The sequence below is a fragment of the Mobula hypostoma genome, chromosome 23 (assembly GCF_963921235.1).
Source record: "Mobula hypostoma chromosome 23, sMobHyp1.1, whole genome shotgun sequence".
NCBI lineage: Eukaryota > Metazoa > Chordata > Chondrichthyes > Myliobatiformes > Myliobatidae > Mobula > Mobula hypostoma.
Window position 1 is genome coordinate 25,277,826 of NC_086119.1, and position 18,132 is coordinate 25,295,957.

General features: G+C 42.9%; 1 protein-coding gene across 3 annotated transcripts in view; it reads right to left on the reverse strand.

Moving 5' to 3' along the window:
• Nucleotides 1-429: 429 nt before the first annotated feature.
• The window catches only part of zgc:174895 (uncharacterized protein LOC100126024 homolog), a 32,488-nt gene continuing 14,785 nt past the window's right edge, over nt 430-18,132 (reverse strand). For all 3 annotated transcript variants that reach the window (XM_063031079.1, XM_063031080.1, XM_063031078.1), the window contains 4 exons: nt 16,015-16,108; nt 9,607-9,753; nt 4,378-4,473; nt 430-596 (listed from right to left, as the gene is read on the reverse strand). In XM_063031079.1, coding sequence (XP_062887149.1) covers nt 436-596; nt 4,378-4,473; nt 9,607-9,753; nt 16,015-16,108 — 498 coding nt within the window. In that variant the 3' untranslated portion in view covers nt 430-435. The remainder of the gene's footprint in view (nt 597-4,377; nt 4,474-9,606; nt 9,754-16,014; nt 16,109-18,132) is intronic.

Genomic DNA, 18,132 nt, shown 5'->3' on the forward strand with positions numbered 1-18,132 from the left:
AGATGATAAGTAGGTGACACCAGGAGTTTGGGGGAAGGGCGGTAGTGTGATGGGAAGAGGTGGTATTAGATCATCAGGAGATCTGAGGAAGCCTGGGGAGACGATCAGGTTGATGTGATGCTGCCACGAAGAAAACTGGGAGGAAGTTCTGGAGGGAAGGCAATCAAATGGGGCTGAACAAAAGGTGGAGATGGTCGAGGAGATAATTATAGAGATGGACAATATCAGCCAAGATTGAATGTAGGTCAATAAATAATGTAAAAGATTAACAAAAAAAAAACCTTTCAACAGAAAGGTGAATGTATAAAGCTCTCCAGCATCAGCCCAAGTAAGAATGAACTCTTTATCTCATTTCATATGTGCATTTGAACTTCTTTTCCTGAGCATTTTTGTGACAAAGATCAATAAGAGAGACTTCGTGATTCATGTTATGCTTCACTTTTTTTTATTACATTTAGTTTCAAAGGCTTTAAAGCTCTCTAGGTATTTACTGTTAAATTGCGGCTGCAGGAGCTCAGGGACGCAAGTTGAATATTTGTATTTCTCTTTAATTTTTCTTCCTCCCTCCGTGTCTTCAATGCAAATTGCAGCAATACCTGTGAAGGCAACAAAGAACATCTTCAAAGAGATAGAACAGAAAGGCAGGATGACTGTAACCTGCTGGTTGGTGTAAGGAAGATGCAAGACTCTGTCACTTCATATCAACTTCCAGTATTTCTGAAAAAAGCTGTGGGGTTTTACTTTTTCCACTTATGTTGAGCAAAGCTGGAATGTTTCAATGGCCAAATGGATATACTCTAATTCCTCATTATTGCAGCCCTTTTGGCTTATTTTGTTGTTCTGTGCTCACTTCTTCACCGTGCAGATGGGGCTCCAAATAGCAACCCATGTGTTGCATCATGTCCATTCTTCCAAAGCAATGTCCTATTTAGTGCAAATTGACAAGAGGGAGCTAATGAGCCAAGCTAGCTGGCCTATCAATCAATAGTGCCTCTCTGCCCTGCTTAGCTCAGGGCTTGGAACATCGCATATGCATCTAGGGCTTGTTTTAGATCCACTAACACTTATGCAACTTTTGAACCAATTTTACCCCAGAGAAAGCCTGCCTCCGTTTTGCACACTAAGGGACATTACCTCTAGTTGGGCCCGTAGTCTGCCTGAGGTCAGTTGCTAATGTAGCGACCTATGCTTGGAATATTACTTGACAGCGTTTTTATCAGTGATTTGGATGGAAGTTTTAGGGGAACAGATCTTATGTTTGCTAAGAGCAAAGGCAAATAGACATCACAGTTGGCAAAAGTGAAGCTGGCCCAAAGGGCCTATTTCTTTGGATTATGATTCTGTGATTACAGAAACACAAGACACTGCAGATGCCGGAATCTGGAGCAAAACACAAACTGTTGGAGGAACTTTGGGTCAAGCAGCATCTGTGGAGGGAAATGGACAATCATTGTTTCAGGTTGAGGCCCTTCATTTGGACTAATGATAAAGAATCTATGATTTTCATGACTCAAGGGTGTGTAAGGGAGTCGAGACTTTAGATTAAAGAGATTTAGGTTCTCCTTTCCCTCCTTGTAATATTTCCTTTGTCTCTCTTACCCTTCTTTCCATCGTCACTCCATAGTCTCCCGTACCCTAAGATAACGGCGGGAGGAGAGAGAGCAGCGCACCGTGTGTGTGCAGCCCTCCGGTGAAAAATGATATTGTATCTGTTAAATAGGGGCCATGGACAATTCTGATTTGATGGAGAGGGACGTGAAAGGACAGAGGAACATCTGGAGAAATTTCTGAAACGCTCGTTTGCTGCTATCGTTACTGCGTGGTCAGGAATCATTCAGAGGGTAGGCCTCAAAATCCCCGGCTTTGCCTGCTGTTGGCGACCGAGATTGAGGTTGAATCATTCGGACAGAGATGGCGCTCAGTACTCGGTGTGGGAGAGCTGATCAGAGCTCAAAGTTTTCGGACGACTCAGAGTCGGATTGTGGTCGGCATGGCAGGGAGAGTTTTTCTTCCTTCTCCCGTCTTCGTGAGATGTGGGACATTTGAGAGACTTTGAACTTTTACTGTGCTCACGGACTTCTTCATCAAGTTATGGTATTGTTGCACTGTTGTAACTATATGTTATAATTATGTGGTTTTGTCAGTTTTTTCAGTCTTGGTCTGTCCTGTGTTTTGTGATATCACATCGGAGGAAATATTGTATCATTTCTTAATGCATGCATTACTAAATGACGATAAAAGAAGACTGCGTGTCTTCATAATCTAAGCAGTGACCATAAGCGACCACAAAATTAACCAAGAATTGTGGTGCACATTTGGCATAGTTTGCTGCTTCTCATAACCAAAGTGGCAGGAGCAGGGACAGGGGCTGTCGTGGCATGGGAGGACCAAAGTGGAGCAGTTGCAAGAAGACCATTAACCTTAATGTTAGGATTCAGGCAGGCTCTGCCTCAGGCCATTTGTTAGATACCTGTTGACTGTACTTTTACTCCCAAGAGTGCTCCTGTGAAGTAATGGAATCTGCACTGGCATGGGTGCAATTGCAAGAGTCATATTCTGTTCATTCATTATATTAAATTGACAAATGAAGAGCATGGTGCATAAAATAGACTGGAGGAGGCTTTGAGTGAAATATAATAATTGGAAAGACCACAAAACATAGGAGCAGAATTAGGCTATTTAGCCCACCGAGTCTGTTCCGCCATTCAATCATGGCTGATCCTTTTTTCCCCTCCTCAGCCCCACTTCCTGGCCTTCTCCCTTTAACTTTTGAAGCTGTGTCCAATCAAGAACCTATCAAGCTCTGCCTTAAATACACCCAATGACCTGGCCTCCACAATTTTCACAAATTCACCACCCTCTGGCTAAAGAAATTTCTCCGCATCTCTGTTTTAAATGGATGCCCCTCTATCCTAAGGCTGTGCCCTTTTGTCCTGGACTCTCTCATCATAGGAAACATCCTTTCCACATCTACCCTGTCTAGGCCTTTCAACATTCAAAAGGTTTCAATGAGATCCCCCCTCCTCCTTGTGAATTCCAACGAGCACAGAGACAGAGCTATCAAACGTTCCTCGTATGATAACCCTTCCATTTCTGGAATCATCCTTGTTAATCTCCTCTGAATGCCAGTACATCTTTTCTTAGATGAGGAGCCCAAAACTGTTCACAATACTGAAGGTGAGGCCTCACCAGTGCCTTATAAAGTCTCAGCATCACATCCCTGCTCCCGTATTCTAGACCTCTTGAAATGAATACTAACATGGCATTTGCCTTCCTCACCACCGACTCAACCTGCAAGCTAACTTTTTAGGGTGTTCTGTACAAGGACTCCCAAGTTCCTTTGCATCTCAAATTTTTTGATTTTATCCTCATTTAGAAAATAGTCTGCATATTTATTTCTACTACCAAAGTACATGACCGTGCATTTTCCAACATTGTATTTCATTTGCCACTCTCTTGCTCATTCTCCTAATCTATCTAAGTCCTTCTGCAGCCTACCTGTTCTCTCAACACTACCTGCTCCTCCACCAATCTTCGTATCATCTGAAAACTTGGCAACAAAGCCATCTATTCCATCATCTAAATCATTTAAATACAGAATTTTAAAAAAGGTCGCAACACTATCCCCTGCAGAACACCACTAGTCACTGGCAGCCAACCAGAAAAGGATCCTTTTATTCCTACTCACTGACTCCTACCAATCAGCCATTGCTCTAAACATGCCAGTAACTTTCCTGTAATATCATGAGCTCTTAACTTGGAAAGCAGCCTTGTGTATGGCACCTTATCAAAGGCCTTCTGAAAGTCCAAATATACAACATCCACTGCATCCCCTTTAACTATACTACTTGTAATCTCCTCAAAGAATTCCAACAGGTTCATCAGGCAAGATTTTCCTTTAAGGAAACCATGCTGACTTTGGCTTTATCTTGTCCTGTGTCACCAAGTACTCAATTACTTCGTCCTTAACAATCGGCTCCAACATCTTCCAAATCACTGAGGTCAGGCTAACTGGTCTATAATTTCCTTTCTGCTGCCTTCCTCCTTTCTTAAAGAGTGGAGTGATATCTGAAAGGCTGGAAGACTTGTAGAGCCTCGCCTGTATCAGACATAATTAGCCACCTATACAACATCTACACCAGGGGTTCCCAGCCTGGGGTTCACAGACCCCTTGGTTAATGGTAGGGGTCCATGGCATAAAAAAGTTTGGGAACCCCTGATCTACATGCATGAATATCGTTAATGTCCTGTTACGGATATCCTTTAAGGCTCACGGTTCATATCATTTTACCACACATGGTGCTATTCTATTTAAATATCAGAATAATAAAAGGTGTACAGTGTACAACACTGATTTATCAGCTGTTTTCTTTCTACCTGCTATAATTCCACCTTCCTGTTCAATGAGTGTTATTGCAGCCTCCATCGTCCCTCCGGTCTCAACCCACTGGTCCACCAACAGGATTCGCAAACCTGAAATAATAAATTTCAGAAGTATTTTCCTAGAAAGGTCTCCCTTTCCTTGCCTATTTATAAGGTACTATTGAGATGAATAGCCATTCTGCAAAGAAACTGTGTTCAGTGATGAGTCAGGATAGTATGGAAACAGGCCCATTGACCCACTATTAAGAATTGGACACCACGGTAGCGTAGTGGTTAGCGCGACGTTATTACAGCTTGGGATGTCAGACTTTGGAATTCAGTTCTGCAATATCTGTAAGGAGTTTGTACGTTCTCCTCATGACCTCGTGGGCTTCCTCCCGGTGCTCTGGTTTTCTCCCACAGTCCAAAGATGTATCTGTTAGTAGGTTAATTGGTCATTATAAATTGTCCTGTGATTAGTCTAGTGTTAAATAGGTGGCTTGCATGGCTTGTCGGGCCAAAGGGCTTGTTCCACACTGTATCTCTAAATAAAATAAAATAAAAATCCATTTGCACTAATCCTAATCCTACAGTAACCCCCATTTTATTTTCTCCACATTTCCATCAAAAACTCCCAGATTTCTACCACACGCCAGGCACAATTGCTGAATTAATCCATCAAACCCCAAATCTTCGGAATGCCTGTGGAAAGTAGAATTCCCAGAGTTTTATCGTGCTCAGTAATTTCCATGTTGAAGAGCAAACATTGAAACAATATTGACGCTCAGAGATCAATGTTATTAAGGTGGACAATTATAATAGCGGGCCATTCCTTTTAGGAGAACTTCTGGTTCCTTTTTTTCATATTATATAAGCCTTTGCCAGAACTATCACTTTATGCCTGCCACCATATAATTGCTTCATATGCCAACAGTACAGTTTGAAGGAGAGATGTAAGCTGTTGCTATTACACGTGGAATTGGTTTAATATTGTCCCATGTACCAAGATAGTGCTGGTGAAACACAGCGACAACTTGCAGACAACAAACACAACCATTAATTACTTTATTATTTACACTTTTTATTGAAAATGATCACTGCAATCAATAGCTTGTAACTTCCCCTATGGAGCTGAGCTTTTGAACTGTCTGTGCGACCTGGCACGTTTGCAGTGTGAACTCAAGTCTCAGAAGTGCAGGACGGTTGCGGCGTGGCATGAACGGGCCAAAGCAAGGAGGCACGGCCTGGGCCCAAATGCTGTTTTCTTCACCTGAGAGTGAGGAATGACTGAGGTTCGATCGATTTAAGCAGTGGGCCAGATTGAAAAGGTCAGGGAATCGGGGACGAGGGATGAGCCAGTGTTCAACCCGCTGCTCAGTTTACTTGCCTCTGTGCTGAGGCTGTGGCCTGCGACTAACAGGCTCCTGGATCGGCAGTGACTGGCTATGTGGCTGTGGAATCACATTCAGCTGTGAATGTTATTTACTTATTTTTATTGTTTGCATGATTTGTTGTTTCTCTGCACATTGGGTGTTTGATGGTCTTCCTTATTTTAATGGGTTCTATTGGGTTTCTTTGTTTTGTGACTGCCTGTAAGAAGACAAATCTCAAGGTTGTATATAAAGTACATAATTTGATAATAAATGTGCTTTGAACTTTGAAGTTGCAGATAAACTGTTGTGTATGTGTGCCATCCATACAGATCGAGCCATACGTAATGACGCCGAGGTGGTAAATGGAATAAAACAGAATGCAGAATGGGGTGTTGAGTTACAGAAAAGGTGCAGTGCATGGAGACAAATAGTGCAAGAGCCACAACAAGGTAGATTGGGAGAACAAGAGTTCATCTTGCAGCATTTGAGACATCCATTCAAGAGTCTGATAACAGTGGGATAGAAGCTGTCCTTGAACCTGGTGTGATGTACTCTCAAGGTTCTGTATCTTTTCCTCCGTTGGTGAGGAGGGGAAAGAAAATTACTGGGGCGGGTGGGGTCTTTGGTACATTGGCCGCTTTCCCAAGGCAGCAAGATGTGTAGACAGAGTCAATACTTGATGGATGGCATTGACATGGGCCTGTTTCTCTGCAGAATGATTATTCAACAAGAGATGCGGCTGTGAATCTGCGTTTTGTTCACAAAGAGGGAAATTGAAACAATGGAGAGTGAAGAGGTGAAGGGGACGGCAGAAATCTCTCATCGAGGAGCAGAGCTTAACGTTGGAACTATGGAAGAAAAGTGACATTGAAGTTACTGGTAATTGGCAAACAATAAAAATGCACGGTAGAAATCGGAAATAAAATAGCATTTTTTGGTTTTATTTAAGATATGTGGCATCTGCAGTTTGCAGAAATTACACTTGGCTGTGCTCCATTCCTTCATTTTGGCTCCAATTAATCCAGAACATAAAAAAGAAAGGTTTAAGTTAGCAGCAAACTTCTCTGTTGTGTTTGTAACCAGACTGGGCCGTAGTGCTATCTATAGCAGTGTAATAGTTATCCCAGGACCAATAACCATAGAACCATAGAACCATAGAACCATAGAAACTACAGCACAGAAACAGGCCCTTTGGCCCTTCTTGGCTGTGCCGAACCACTTTCTGCCTAGTCCCACTGACCTGCACACGGACCATATCCCTCCATACACCTCCCATCCATGTATCTGTCCAATTTATTCTTAAATGTTAAAAAAGAACCCGCATTTACCACCTCGTCTGGCAGCTCATTCCATACTCCCACCACTCTCTGTGTGAAGAAGCCCCCCCTAATGTTCCCTTTAAACTTTTCCCCCCTCACCCTTAACCTATATCCTCTGGTTTCTTTCTCCCCTTGCCTCAGTGGAAAAAGCCTGCTTGCATTCACTCTATCTATACCCATCATAATTTTATATACCTCTATCAAATCTCCCTTCATTCTTCTACGCTCCAGGGAATAAAGTCCTAACCTATTCAACCTTTCTCTGTAACTGAGTTTCTCAAGTCCTGGCAACATCCTTGTAAACCTTCTCTGCACTCTTTCAACCTTATTTATATCCTTCCTGTAATTTGGTGACCAAAACTGAACACAATACTCCAGATTTGGCCTCACCAATGCCTTATACAACCTCATCATAACATTCCAGCTCTTATACTCAATACTTCGATTAATAAAGGCCAATGTACCAAAAGCTCTCTTTACGACCCTATCTACCTGTGACGACACTCTTAGGGAATCTTGTATCTGTATTCCCAGATCCCTCTGTTCCACTGCACTCCTCAGTGCCTTATCATTAACCCTGTATGTTCTACGTTGGTTTGTCCTTCCAACGTGCAATACCTCACACTTGTCAGTATTAAACTCCATCTGCCATTTTTCAGCCCATTTTTCCAGCTGGTCCAAGTCCCTCTGCAGGCTCTGAAAACCTTCCTCACTGTCTACTACACCTCCAATCTTTGTATCATCAGCAAACTTGCAAACTCCAATAATCCAGAAGTTCATTCAAGGAAGAAAACCTGCTGTTGTGACCTCACTCTGCATGCTTTACACTTATGACTGTGAGGCTAAGTACAGCTCCAATGCCTTATTTAAGTTTGCTGATGACACCACTGTTGTTTTGCCAGCTGGTGGCGTAGTGGCATCAGCGCTGGATTTTGGGGCGAGAGATCCTGAGTTTGAATCCGGCCGGCTCCCTTGCACGCTCTCCATCCGTGCCTGGGTTGAGTGTCGAGCTAACAACTCAACCTAGTCAAAGAAAACCTGGAGAGGGATGGGCTCCGCCAGGTTTCAGATGCCCAAGACACAATGTACGATGAGCACATCAAAAAAAAGATTGGTGCAAAAAGCTTGTCATGACGGTGCCCTGACAACTCCACCAGGAGTTAAGGGGACACACACACCCACACACACTGTTGTTGGCTAAATCAAAGATGGTGACAAATCAGCAGATAGGAAGGAGATTGAAAGTCCAGTTGAGTGGTGCCCCAACAACAACCTCTCACTCAATGTCAGCAAAACCAAAGAATTGATTATTGACTACAGGAGGAAGAAACGGGAGGCCCATGAACTAGTTTTCATCGGGGAATCATAGACAGAGAGGGTCAGCAACTTTAAATTCCTCAGTTTTATCACTTCAAAGGACCTGTCCTGGGTCCAGAACATAAGTGCTAATTGCAAAGAAGGCACGGCAGTTCCTCTACTTTCTTAGAAGCTTGCGAAGATTCGGCATGTCATCAAAAACTTTGACAAACTTCTATAGAAGCGTGGTGGAGAGTACTGAGTGGTTGCATTACTGCTTGAAATGGAAACACCAATGCCCTTGAATGGACAAACCTCCTAAAAGTAGTGAATGCAGCCCAGACCATCTCAGATAAAGCCCTCCCTACCATTGAGCACTCCTACAAGGGGCACTGTCACAGAAAAACAGCATCCATAAGGACCTCCACCATCCCGACACTGCTTTCTTTTCGCTGCTGCCATCATGAAAGGGATCCCACACCACCAGGTTCAGGAAGTTATTACCCCTCAAACATCAAGCTCTTGAACCATAGGGGGTAACTTCACTCACCCCAACACTGAACTGATTCCACAACTTACGGACCTCACTTTCAAGGATTCTAGAACTCGTGTTCTCAATATTCATTCATTATTTATTATTATAATGATTTAATATTTTGTTTTATTTTCTTTTTTGTATTTGCACAGTTTGTTGTCTTTTGCACGTTGGTTGTTACTCAATTTTTGTTGTATGTGTTTTTTCATTGATTCTCTTGATTCACTGTGAGTGCCCGCAAGAAAATTAATCTCAGGGTAGTATAAGATCACATATATGTACTTTGATAATAAATTTACTTTGAACTTTGAATTTTGAAATATTGCTCCCAATTCCATGCTAAAATGGTTGACTTATAAAGGAAAGACAGCTATTCAGTTAAGGAGGGAGGGGAGGGAAGGGAGGGAGGGAGGGAACGCCAACTCGGACCATGAGAGGCCTGCGTCAGGCATTTTCATGCCTTACAAGGTGCAGATTGGAAGTCTGTGTGGGGCGCCACTCCTCACACAGACTAGAGCAATGTGTAGTTAAGTGCCTTGCTCAAGAGCACAAACACGCTGCCACAGCTGAGGCTCAAACTAGCGACCTTGAGATAAGTAGACGAATGCCTTAACCACTTGGCCACGTGCCCAACACAAAGACACCCAAAATGGGTATGAATACTAATCAAGGACATTCACATCCCAAGAATCTTTTGAAATACACCTTTCCAAATGCCAACCTGCTCTTACGACGTCACTGCGCATCTCCATCACTTTCTGTCGACCTGTATAGTCAGAGTAGGCCATCCTTTTAGTTTCCACACAGAGGTGACCTTCTTTCCGGACTGTTAAGAATCCTTTTCCAAGGCGGTTTGCTATGGCTGCTCCTGAAATGTACAATAGATTTGAGTCTTAGTGGTATTTGCTGAATTCACATCTTTAGCTTATACTTCCCCTCAGCTGAATGCTTGAAACCCCTTGAAAATAGAACTCTGCTCTCAAACGCATCTCTCCCATTTCACACACAACACATCTGCTCTCACTCCATCCTCCCGCCACCCCACTAGGAATAGGGCTCCCCTGGTCCTCACCTACCACCCCACCAGCCTCCGGGTCCAACATATAATTCTCCGTAACTTCCGCCACCTCCAATGGGATCCCACCACTAAGCACATCTTTCTCTCCCCCCCACCCCCCCACCCCGGCTTTCCACAGGGATTGCTCCCTACGCGACTCCCTTGTCTATTCGTCCCCCCCATCCCTTCCCATCGATCTCTCTCCCGGCACTTACCCTTGTAAGTGGAACAAGTGCTACACATGCCCTTACACTTCCTCCCTCACCACCATTCAGGGCCCCAGACAGTCCTTCCAGGTGAGGTGACACTTCACCTGTGAGTTGGCTGGGGTGATATACTGCATCCAGTGCTCCCGATGTGACCTTCTATATGTTGGCGAGACCCAACACAGGCTGGGAGATCGTTTCACTGAACACCTACGCTCTGTCCGCCAGAGAAAGCAGGACCTCCCAGTGGCCACACATTTTAATTCCACGTCCCATTCCCATTCTGATATGTCTATCCACGGCCTCCTCTACTGTCAAGATGAAGCCACACTCAGGTTGGAGGAACAACACCTTATATTCCATATGGGTAGCCTCCAACCTGATGGCCTGAACATTGACTTCTCTAACTTCCGTTAATGCCCCACCTCCCCTTCGTACTCCATCGGTTATTTATTTATTATTATTATATATTTTTTTCTCTCTCGCTTTTTCTCCCTCTGTCCCTCTCACTATGCTCCTTGTCCATCCTCTGGGCTTCCCCCTCCCCCTTCTTTCTCCCCAGGCCTCCCATCCCATGATCCTGTCATGTCCCTTTTGCCAATCGACTTTCCAGCTCTTAGCTCCATCCCTCCCCCTCCTGTCTTCTCCTATCATTTTGGATCTCCCCCTCCCCTCCCACTTTCAAATCTCTTACTAGCTCTTCTTTCAGTTAGCCCTGACGAAGGGTCTCGGCCCGAAACATCGACTGTACCTCTTCCTAGCTTGCTGCGTTCACCAGTAACTTTTATGTGTGTTGCTTGACCTTGTATCTATTCTCTAAATGTAAATTTAGAAATGTTACGCCTAATACCTCAGTTAGTGTCTTCCTTCTGCCAGTACCCTGGCATCAGCCCCATCTTTGTTTCCTCCACAAATGTTTGTATTCACAGCTCACCTTTGATATGGTGAGACATCCCAAGATTTTTCAGCAGAACAATATTTGGCATGACTTATTTTTAGGTATATTATGACAACTGGGCTTGAATAAAGAGTTTGTATTCTAGTCAAACTGCAATTTGTATTCAAGGTAGTTCCATTGTTTCCTCAATGAACAATTGAATTTGCTTCGCATTGTTTCTGCAAATCTAGGTTATTTTCCAGATGACCAAGATTTATTGTTGAACATTCAAAAGGAGATTACCATTATCACACTCTGAAACAAACTGTTAGTTTTTTCCTACAAGGCACCTGAGGTAGGGTCAGGATGCTGCTGAAACACAATGACATGGAGTTTTCCCACTCTCCTCCTCAGGAATTCCCTCAGAATTGAGTATGATGTGCTTCCACTGAAGTTCTCTGGGGTTCTGGGATTGCCAGTGGAGCCACCACTGATCCTTCCAGTGGTGTCACTGGGCCAGTTGCTTCATCCTGAGTGGCTGGACTCACTAAACTCCCTTTCTCTCAGACATGGGCAGCTTAACGGCTCCTCTTCAGGGAAGAGGCTAGTGGTGACTAATGAAGCAAGTGGGTAGTCTATGTGATTGGATACCCCTTCCTTTACCTACAAAGGGCATCTGATTGCTCAAACTGCATTGCCATGAGATGCTTAACACCATCCCAATTACTTATTCTCTACTTTGAGTAGTCGTCAGCCAGAGACTCTACCAGGAGTAGTAAGGATCTTGTACTTCGTCAAGGAGAGTTTGAACCCATCCTTGATTTTTTTCTCTCTCTAGCTCATGATCTCCTCCCACAAGACAGCTAAGATGAGTGTATTTGTTTTGGGAGCCTGGTAGCCTGCCGAGTGTTGCTGGCTGATAATAATTGGGCCTCGGCGGTGGGAATAAGGATAGCAAACAGTGATAATGAAGGCATCATTTTACACTATTCAACACCAGATTGAGCTATTGAATCACTGAATCAGCCCAATGGTTCTGAGCATCTTGGATTCACATTTTCATGTCCAGAATTTTTCAGTGCCAGTGATGGAAACTGCTAAATACCTTCCTGCAGGTCAGAAAGAATTTCCTTTACAATGTGCTTCAGATCAAATTCCCTAAAGAACTCTAGAAACATGGTCTAAAATTGAATTGTCTTCTAGCTCATAAATGACTGAAGAGAATTTAGCGTAGTGGTTAGCTCTGCACTATTACAGCTCGGGGCACCGTAGCTTGGAGTTCAATCCTGGCATCCCCTGTAAGGAGTCTGTACATCCTCCGCGTGGAATGTGTATTTTTTTCCGGGTCCTCCAGTTTCCTCCTGGAGTCCAAAAGCATACCAGGTAGGTTAATTGCTCATTGTAAATTGTTGTGTAAAATTGTGGTTGTCAGGGGTTGCTGGGGTGTGTGTAGAGCTGGAAGGCCTATTCCACATTGTATCTCTAAATAAAATAAATAAATTTCCAATGAATTACTGATGAAATTAATCAACAGAAATATGAAAAGATCAGTATTCATGCGCAGCCCTCCGGTGAAAAATGATATTGTATCAGTTAAATAGGGGCCGTGGACAATTCTGATTTGATGGAGAATGGACGTGAAAGCACAGAGGAACATCTGGAGAAATTTCTGAAACGCCCGTTCGCTGCTGTCGTTACTGTGTGGTCGGGAATCTTTTGGAGGGTAGGTCTCAAAATCCCCAGCCGTGCCTGCTTTTGGCGACTGAGAAGGAGGTCGAATCGTTCAGACAGAGATGGCGCTCAGTACTCGGTGTCAGAGAGCTGATCAGAGCTCCAAGTTTTTGGATGACTCAGAGTCGGATTGTGGTCGGCATGGCAGGGAGAGGTTTACTTCCTTCTCCTGTCTGCGTGAGATTTGGGACATTTGAGAAACTTTGGACTTTAACGTGCTCATGGACTTCTTCATCAAGTTATGGTATTGTGCACTGTTGAAGGTAGAAGGAGATGAGATTTTAACTCCAAACTTTCTGCATAATCATTCAAAGAGTTGAACTGCATGTGCATGTAACAAGAGCTGTATAACTCATCTCCTTCTACCTTAGGCCACAAAGTTATCAATCACCACTGCTGTGGATACCTTCTGGAGGTCCAAGATCCGTATGCTCCACGACCGCTGGACTAAGTGTGTAAATGTGGGAGGGGACTATGCCGAAAAATAAATGTGCTAGGTTTTCTAAAATTGACTCCTTCTACCTCAGGCCACGGACTTATCAATCACTCCTCGTAAAAACTTCAGCCAAGAAGGTTGAGCTAAGAAACCAAATCGATAAGGAATTTTAATATACCTCCAGCAAGCAAATGTGCAAATTTAATTATACCAGTTTATTACAATCATTAACTCCAACTTCTTTGAAAGGGTAGAAATGAAATTGGGATTAAGCCACTGGAATAAGGACAAAGTCTGCTTAAACGAGTACTGTACTTGCTCTATCCTTCCAAAAACATTTTTTCCAGGCGGCCACAGCAGTTAATTTAACCTTATATTAATAATAACATTGATGAATGGGAGGTTTAGTGGAATGAAAGGACCGAGACCAATAGTGCAGAACGAGTCTGTTTGGCACACTGCCCACACTCAACACAAAAGTGCTAAAGAGTCTATTCTTATCTTTGCTAAGGGAAATGGATGGTACAACTGTTCATTTATTTTTAACCAGACAGTGATGAACAGATACTTAAATGAGACATAAGTCTTATAAGCAGATAATGTGAGAATATAATTCATTCTCTGGATACTTGAGCATGGCGTTTGAAGACCTCCCATGCACACCTTTATGGAAACTAAAGAAGTTGCGATCCTGACCAAAGGTTTTCTGTGGGCTCACTGACTAGAGCGAGCTCTAACCGTCCAAGGTTTACTAGCATACCTCTTACTGTTTAAAATCTGCCTTTTTAACAAAGCATTAGATTGCCTCTCCTGATGTCTCCTTTGTGGCTCACTGTAAAATATAACCTAGTACCTCTCCAGCAAAAAATTCTGGAATTTTTTAATGCTAAAATTACTTTCCAATGTAAATTGTTGACTTAATATGGTATAAAAAATGAACTTTAAAGTTCAAAGTACATTTATTATCAAAGTATATACGAAGGGGTGATTGATAAGTTCGTGATCTAAAGTAGAAGGAGTCAATTCTAGAAAACCTAGCACATTTATTTTTCAACATAGTCCCCTCCTACATGTACACACTTAGTCCAGCGGTCGTGGAGCATGCGGATCTTGGACCTCCAGAAAGTATCCACAGCAGGGCTGATTGATAAGTTCGTAGCCTAAAGTAGAAGGAAATGAGTTATACGGCTCTTGTTACATGCACACGCGGTTCAACTCTTTGAGTGATTATGCAGAACGTTCTAAGTTAATAACTCATCAGTTAATAATGCATCAGGGGTGATTGATAAGTTTGTGGCCTAAGGTAGAAGGAAATGAGTTATTAACTCCAAACTTTCTGCATAATCACTCAGAGTTACTGCATGTGCATGTAACGAGAACTGTATAACTCATCTCCTTCTACCTTAGGCCACGAACTTATTAATCATCCATCTGTGGACACTTTTTGGAGGTCCAAGATCCGTATGCTCCATGACCGCTGAACTAAGTGTGTAAATGTAGGAGGGGACTATGTTGAAAAATAAATGTGCTAGGTTTTCTAAAATTGACTCCTTCTACCCTAGGCTACGAACTTATCAATCACCCCTCGTGTACATTATACAACCTTGAGATTCTTCTCCTTACTGGCAGCCGCAAAACAAAGAAACAGAAAGGTTCCCATTATAAAAAAACAACAAACACCTAATGTGCAGAGGGAGGGAAAAAAAACACAATAAATGGAAGCAAATAGCACTCAGATTGAAAGTGAGTCCTCAGATACGAAGCCCAGGGCTGCCAGAGCAGGGCCACAGCCTCAGCCTCAGTTCAGCACGTAGCGGAGTAAAGGTCGTGGAACACGCAGTCACGAAGCTCGGAGCAGCTGGGGCAGGCTCAATGGTCCTGGATTCCAAACCCACGTTATCAAGTTCAGTCAATCTGCTCATCTGTGGTCTTGGCACATGAAAGAGACAAGCTTTGAGCTAAAATCTTCATGCTAGAAGCTCCCAGCAATTTAAAAGAGAAAGGGAGAGAGAACATTGGATGCTTCAGGCCAAGGGCCCCTTCTTAGAGCTGGATGAAAACTGCTGGATTTTTGTTTAAATTAGTTAATTCAGCTATATCTTTTAGGAAAGAGACACTGCAGGCTTCCCTGTTCAGGCTGTTTGTATGACTGCAGTCTGAATGTAAGTGGTTGACAATACCGTTATCAATGAACGGAATATAGGTTTCAAACAAACAAGAAAATCCAATAATGCTAGAAATCGAAAAGAAAAAAAATTGCTGGAGGTAGCCATGCAGGTTAGGCAATACCAGCAACAGAGTTTACATTTCCAGTTGATAACCTTCCATCAGAACTACTGATAAGGTATGTTTCATATGTTCTCTGTGAATAACTAGAAATAATCACCTTGCCTGTCTTTTTGTCTTGAGTGAAGCTGTTTCACAGCCAGCTGGCATAAACATTTTGTTACTGTTTTGCTGCATCTACCTATCACAGTGTGAATTTGTGCTTCCAAGCTGTCAATCACTGGGACACCAAAATAATTCCACCTTTAAAACTGTGAGGGAAAAATAACAGAATCCAGAAGAGCTGTTCATCATTGAGAGCAAACCTCAGCTAAGCAACTTGTTGTCAATCAACGACACCCTGGGAGCTCTTTATTGCTTCAAAGCTACAAAAACTTGTGAAGCTGAGCCTTAATTAATCAATTACCTTGGCAACTGATCTGGTGTCAGTGCTGCTAGTTTAACGTTGGCAAGAAACGTACTGAATTATATACTGTGGAGACGCTATCACTTACGGAAACCTATACAGAACCAATTGATCAGATTATGCAACATACCTAAGACAAAACCCATGGCATCTATTCCAGCTACGAGGTCTATTGTGTCATTTTGGAATGGTTGGATCAAGTCTTCAACGCAGTCCTTAAAGGCCTTTAAAAAGAAGAAAAAACAACACTTAAATCACCATCCATAACATGAAACAAATATTAATTATGTTAATATCATATTTATATTGTTTTTTTACAGGAATACTAAGATGATAATCTCCCAACACAGTGGCTGTGTAGATGGATAGGAACAGATATACAAAATGCTGGAGGAACTCAACAAGTCAGCACCTGTGGAGGAGAACAAACCATCAGTGGTCTGGTCTCGGCCCGAAATATCAACTGTTTATTGCCCTTCAATTGCTGCCTGCTTCCAAGAGGACCACAACCCTGTCATGGTTTGGAGGCTTGTGTGCCTCAAAGACCCAGAGAGCTATGTTGTCAGGAGTCAAGGCTTTATGCTTTGGCTCTTGACAGGGTTAACCATGCCAAACAGGACAAATGTAGAGGCCCGACTAAGAGTAGTCCATTGGTCCTTCAGGTTCAGGGGGCTCAGCTCAGGGCTAACAACCCTGACTGGTAAAACAAAATTGTTACGGAAGCAGCAATGAAGAATCCTTCTACATCTGAGTGCGGTATTCCTGAGTCTCCAACCAGGACTTGCGTGACTGACAGTAGCGAAAACCGGGAGGAAGCTGCTGGCATGAAAGCCCTGAACATCGCCAGAGATGGAAGATATTCATTGCTGCCCTAAACGCCAGCTGTGTAACGGGCAGTAAGTAACTAAGTATAGATGCTGCCAGACTTGCTGAATTCCTCCAGCACTCTGTACATGTTGCTTAAGACTTTCAGCATCTGCAGAATCTCTTGTGTTTATAGATAAGAAGAGAAGTTGGTTCACCTTTTGGCTAATTCCATTATTCAGTCAAATCAAGGACAAATAAGAATGTTAGTGAAGGTTGAAGAGATGGATCACCTTGAATACACTGTCCTAACACCACCAACATCAGAAGAAGAACTGTATAGACTCTGCAAAGAAATCACATTAAGATCTCTTTTCTTCTGCTGAAATCATGGTGGAAGAGTCTGACTAGGAAAGTTCAGATGAAACACGTCCCTCTAATGTTGGACACCAATTGCCTTTGTCTAAAAGTATGTGAGTTTGGACAGACTTGGGTTGTTTTGTCTGGAGCAGTGGAGCTGAGGGGAGATCTGATAGAGGTTTGTAAGATTATGAGAGGCATATATAGAGTAGACAGATAGTATCTTTTTCCCAGGGTTGTATTGTCTAATACCAGACAGCATGCTTCTAAGGTGAGAGGGGGTAATTTCAAAGGGGATGTGAGGGGCAAGTTTTTTTCACAGAGAATGGTGGGTGCCTGGAGTGTACTGCCTCAGGTTGTGAAAGATTAGGGACATTTAGAGACGTTTAGATAGGCACATGAATGAGAGGAAAATGGAAGGACATGAAAATTGTGTAGGCAGAAAGGATTAGTTTAGTTGGCTATTTGATTAATAATTTATTTGATTCGGTACAACATTGTGGGCCAGAGGGCCTGTTCCTGTGCTGTATTGTTCTATGTTCTGAGATATCCTTGATTTTATTCATTTCAAAGGAAAACTAAAAGGGTGCTAATCACCATTCCAACTGGGTGGACACCTCTGCTACTCAGCAATAATGAACTGTTGGAATGGCAGTAGAAATCTCACAATCTTCTCAAATAGTGGAAGAAAATAGCAGGTGTTCACAATAATTAGTAAGAAGGAGTGTGTGTGTGTGTGTGTGTGTGTGTGTGCGCGCGCGCGCATGTGCACATGCATGAATTACAAAAGTGTAAAAGAATTCGGGGTGGATACTGGCAATCAGCCAACTAGTAAGAACGAGTGGTGGGGAACTCTTCAGTAATGTATGGGTGTTGCCCCTCTGTTATGCTGTTAAAGGATAAGCCCAGTCAAGGGCAGTTGTAAGTGTGGGACTAAGAACCTGCACCCAAGATCCATAGAAGGACAAAGGAAGCCACCAAGCTATACAGATAGTCTATGTGTCCGGTAAATAGGATAATGTGAAATTGTCCATTTTAGCAAGATAGGCAAATAAAAGAAGGATATTATCTAGAATGTGAGGTT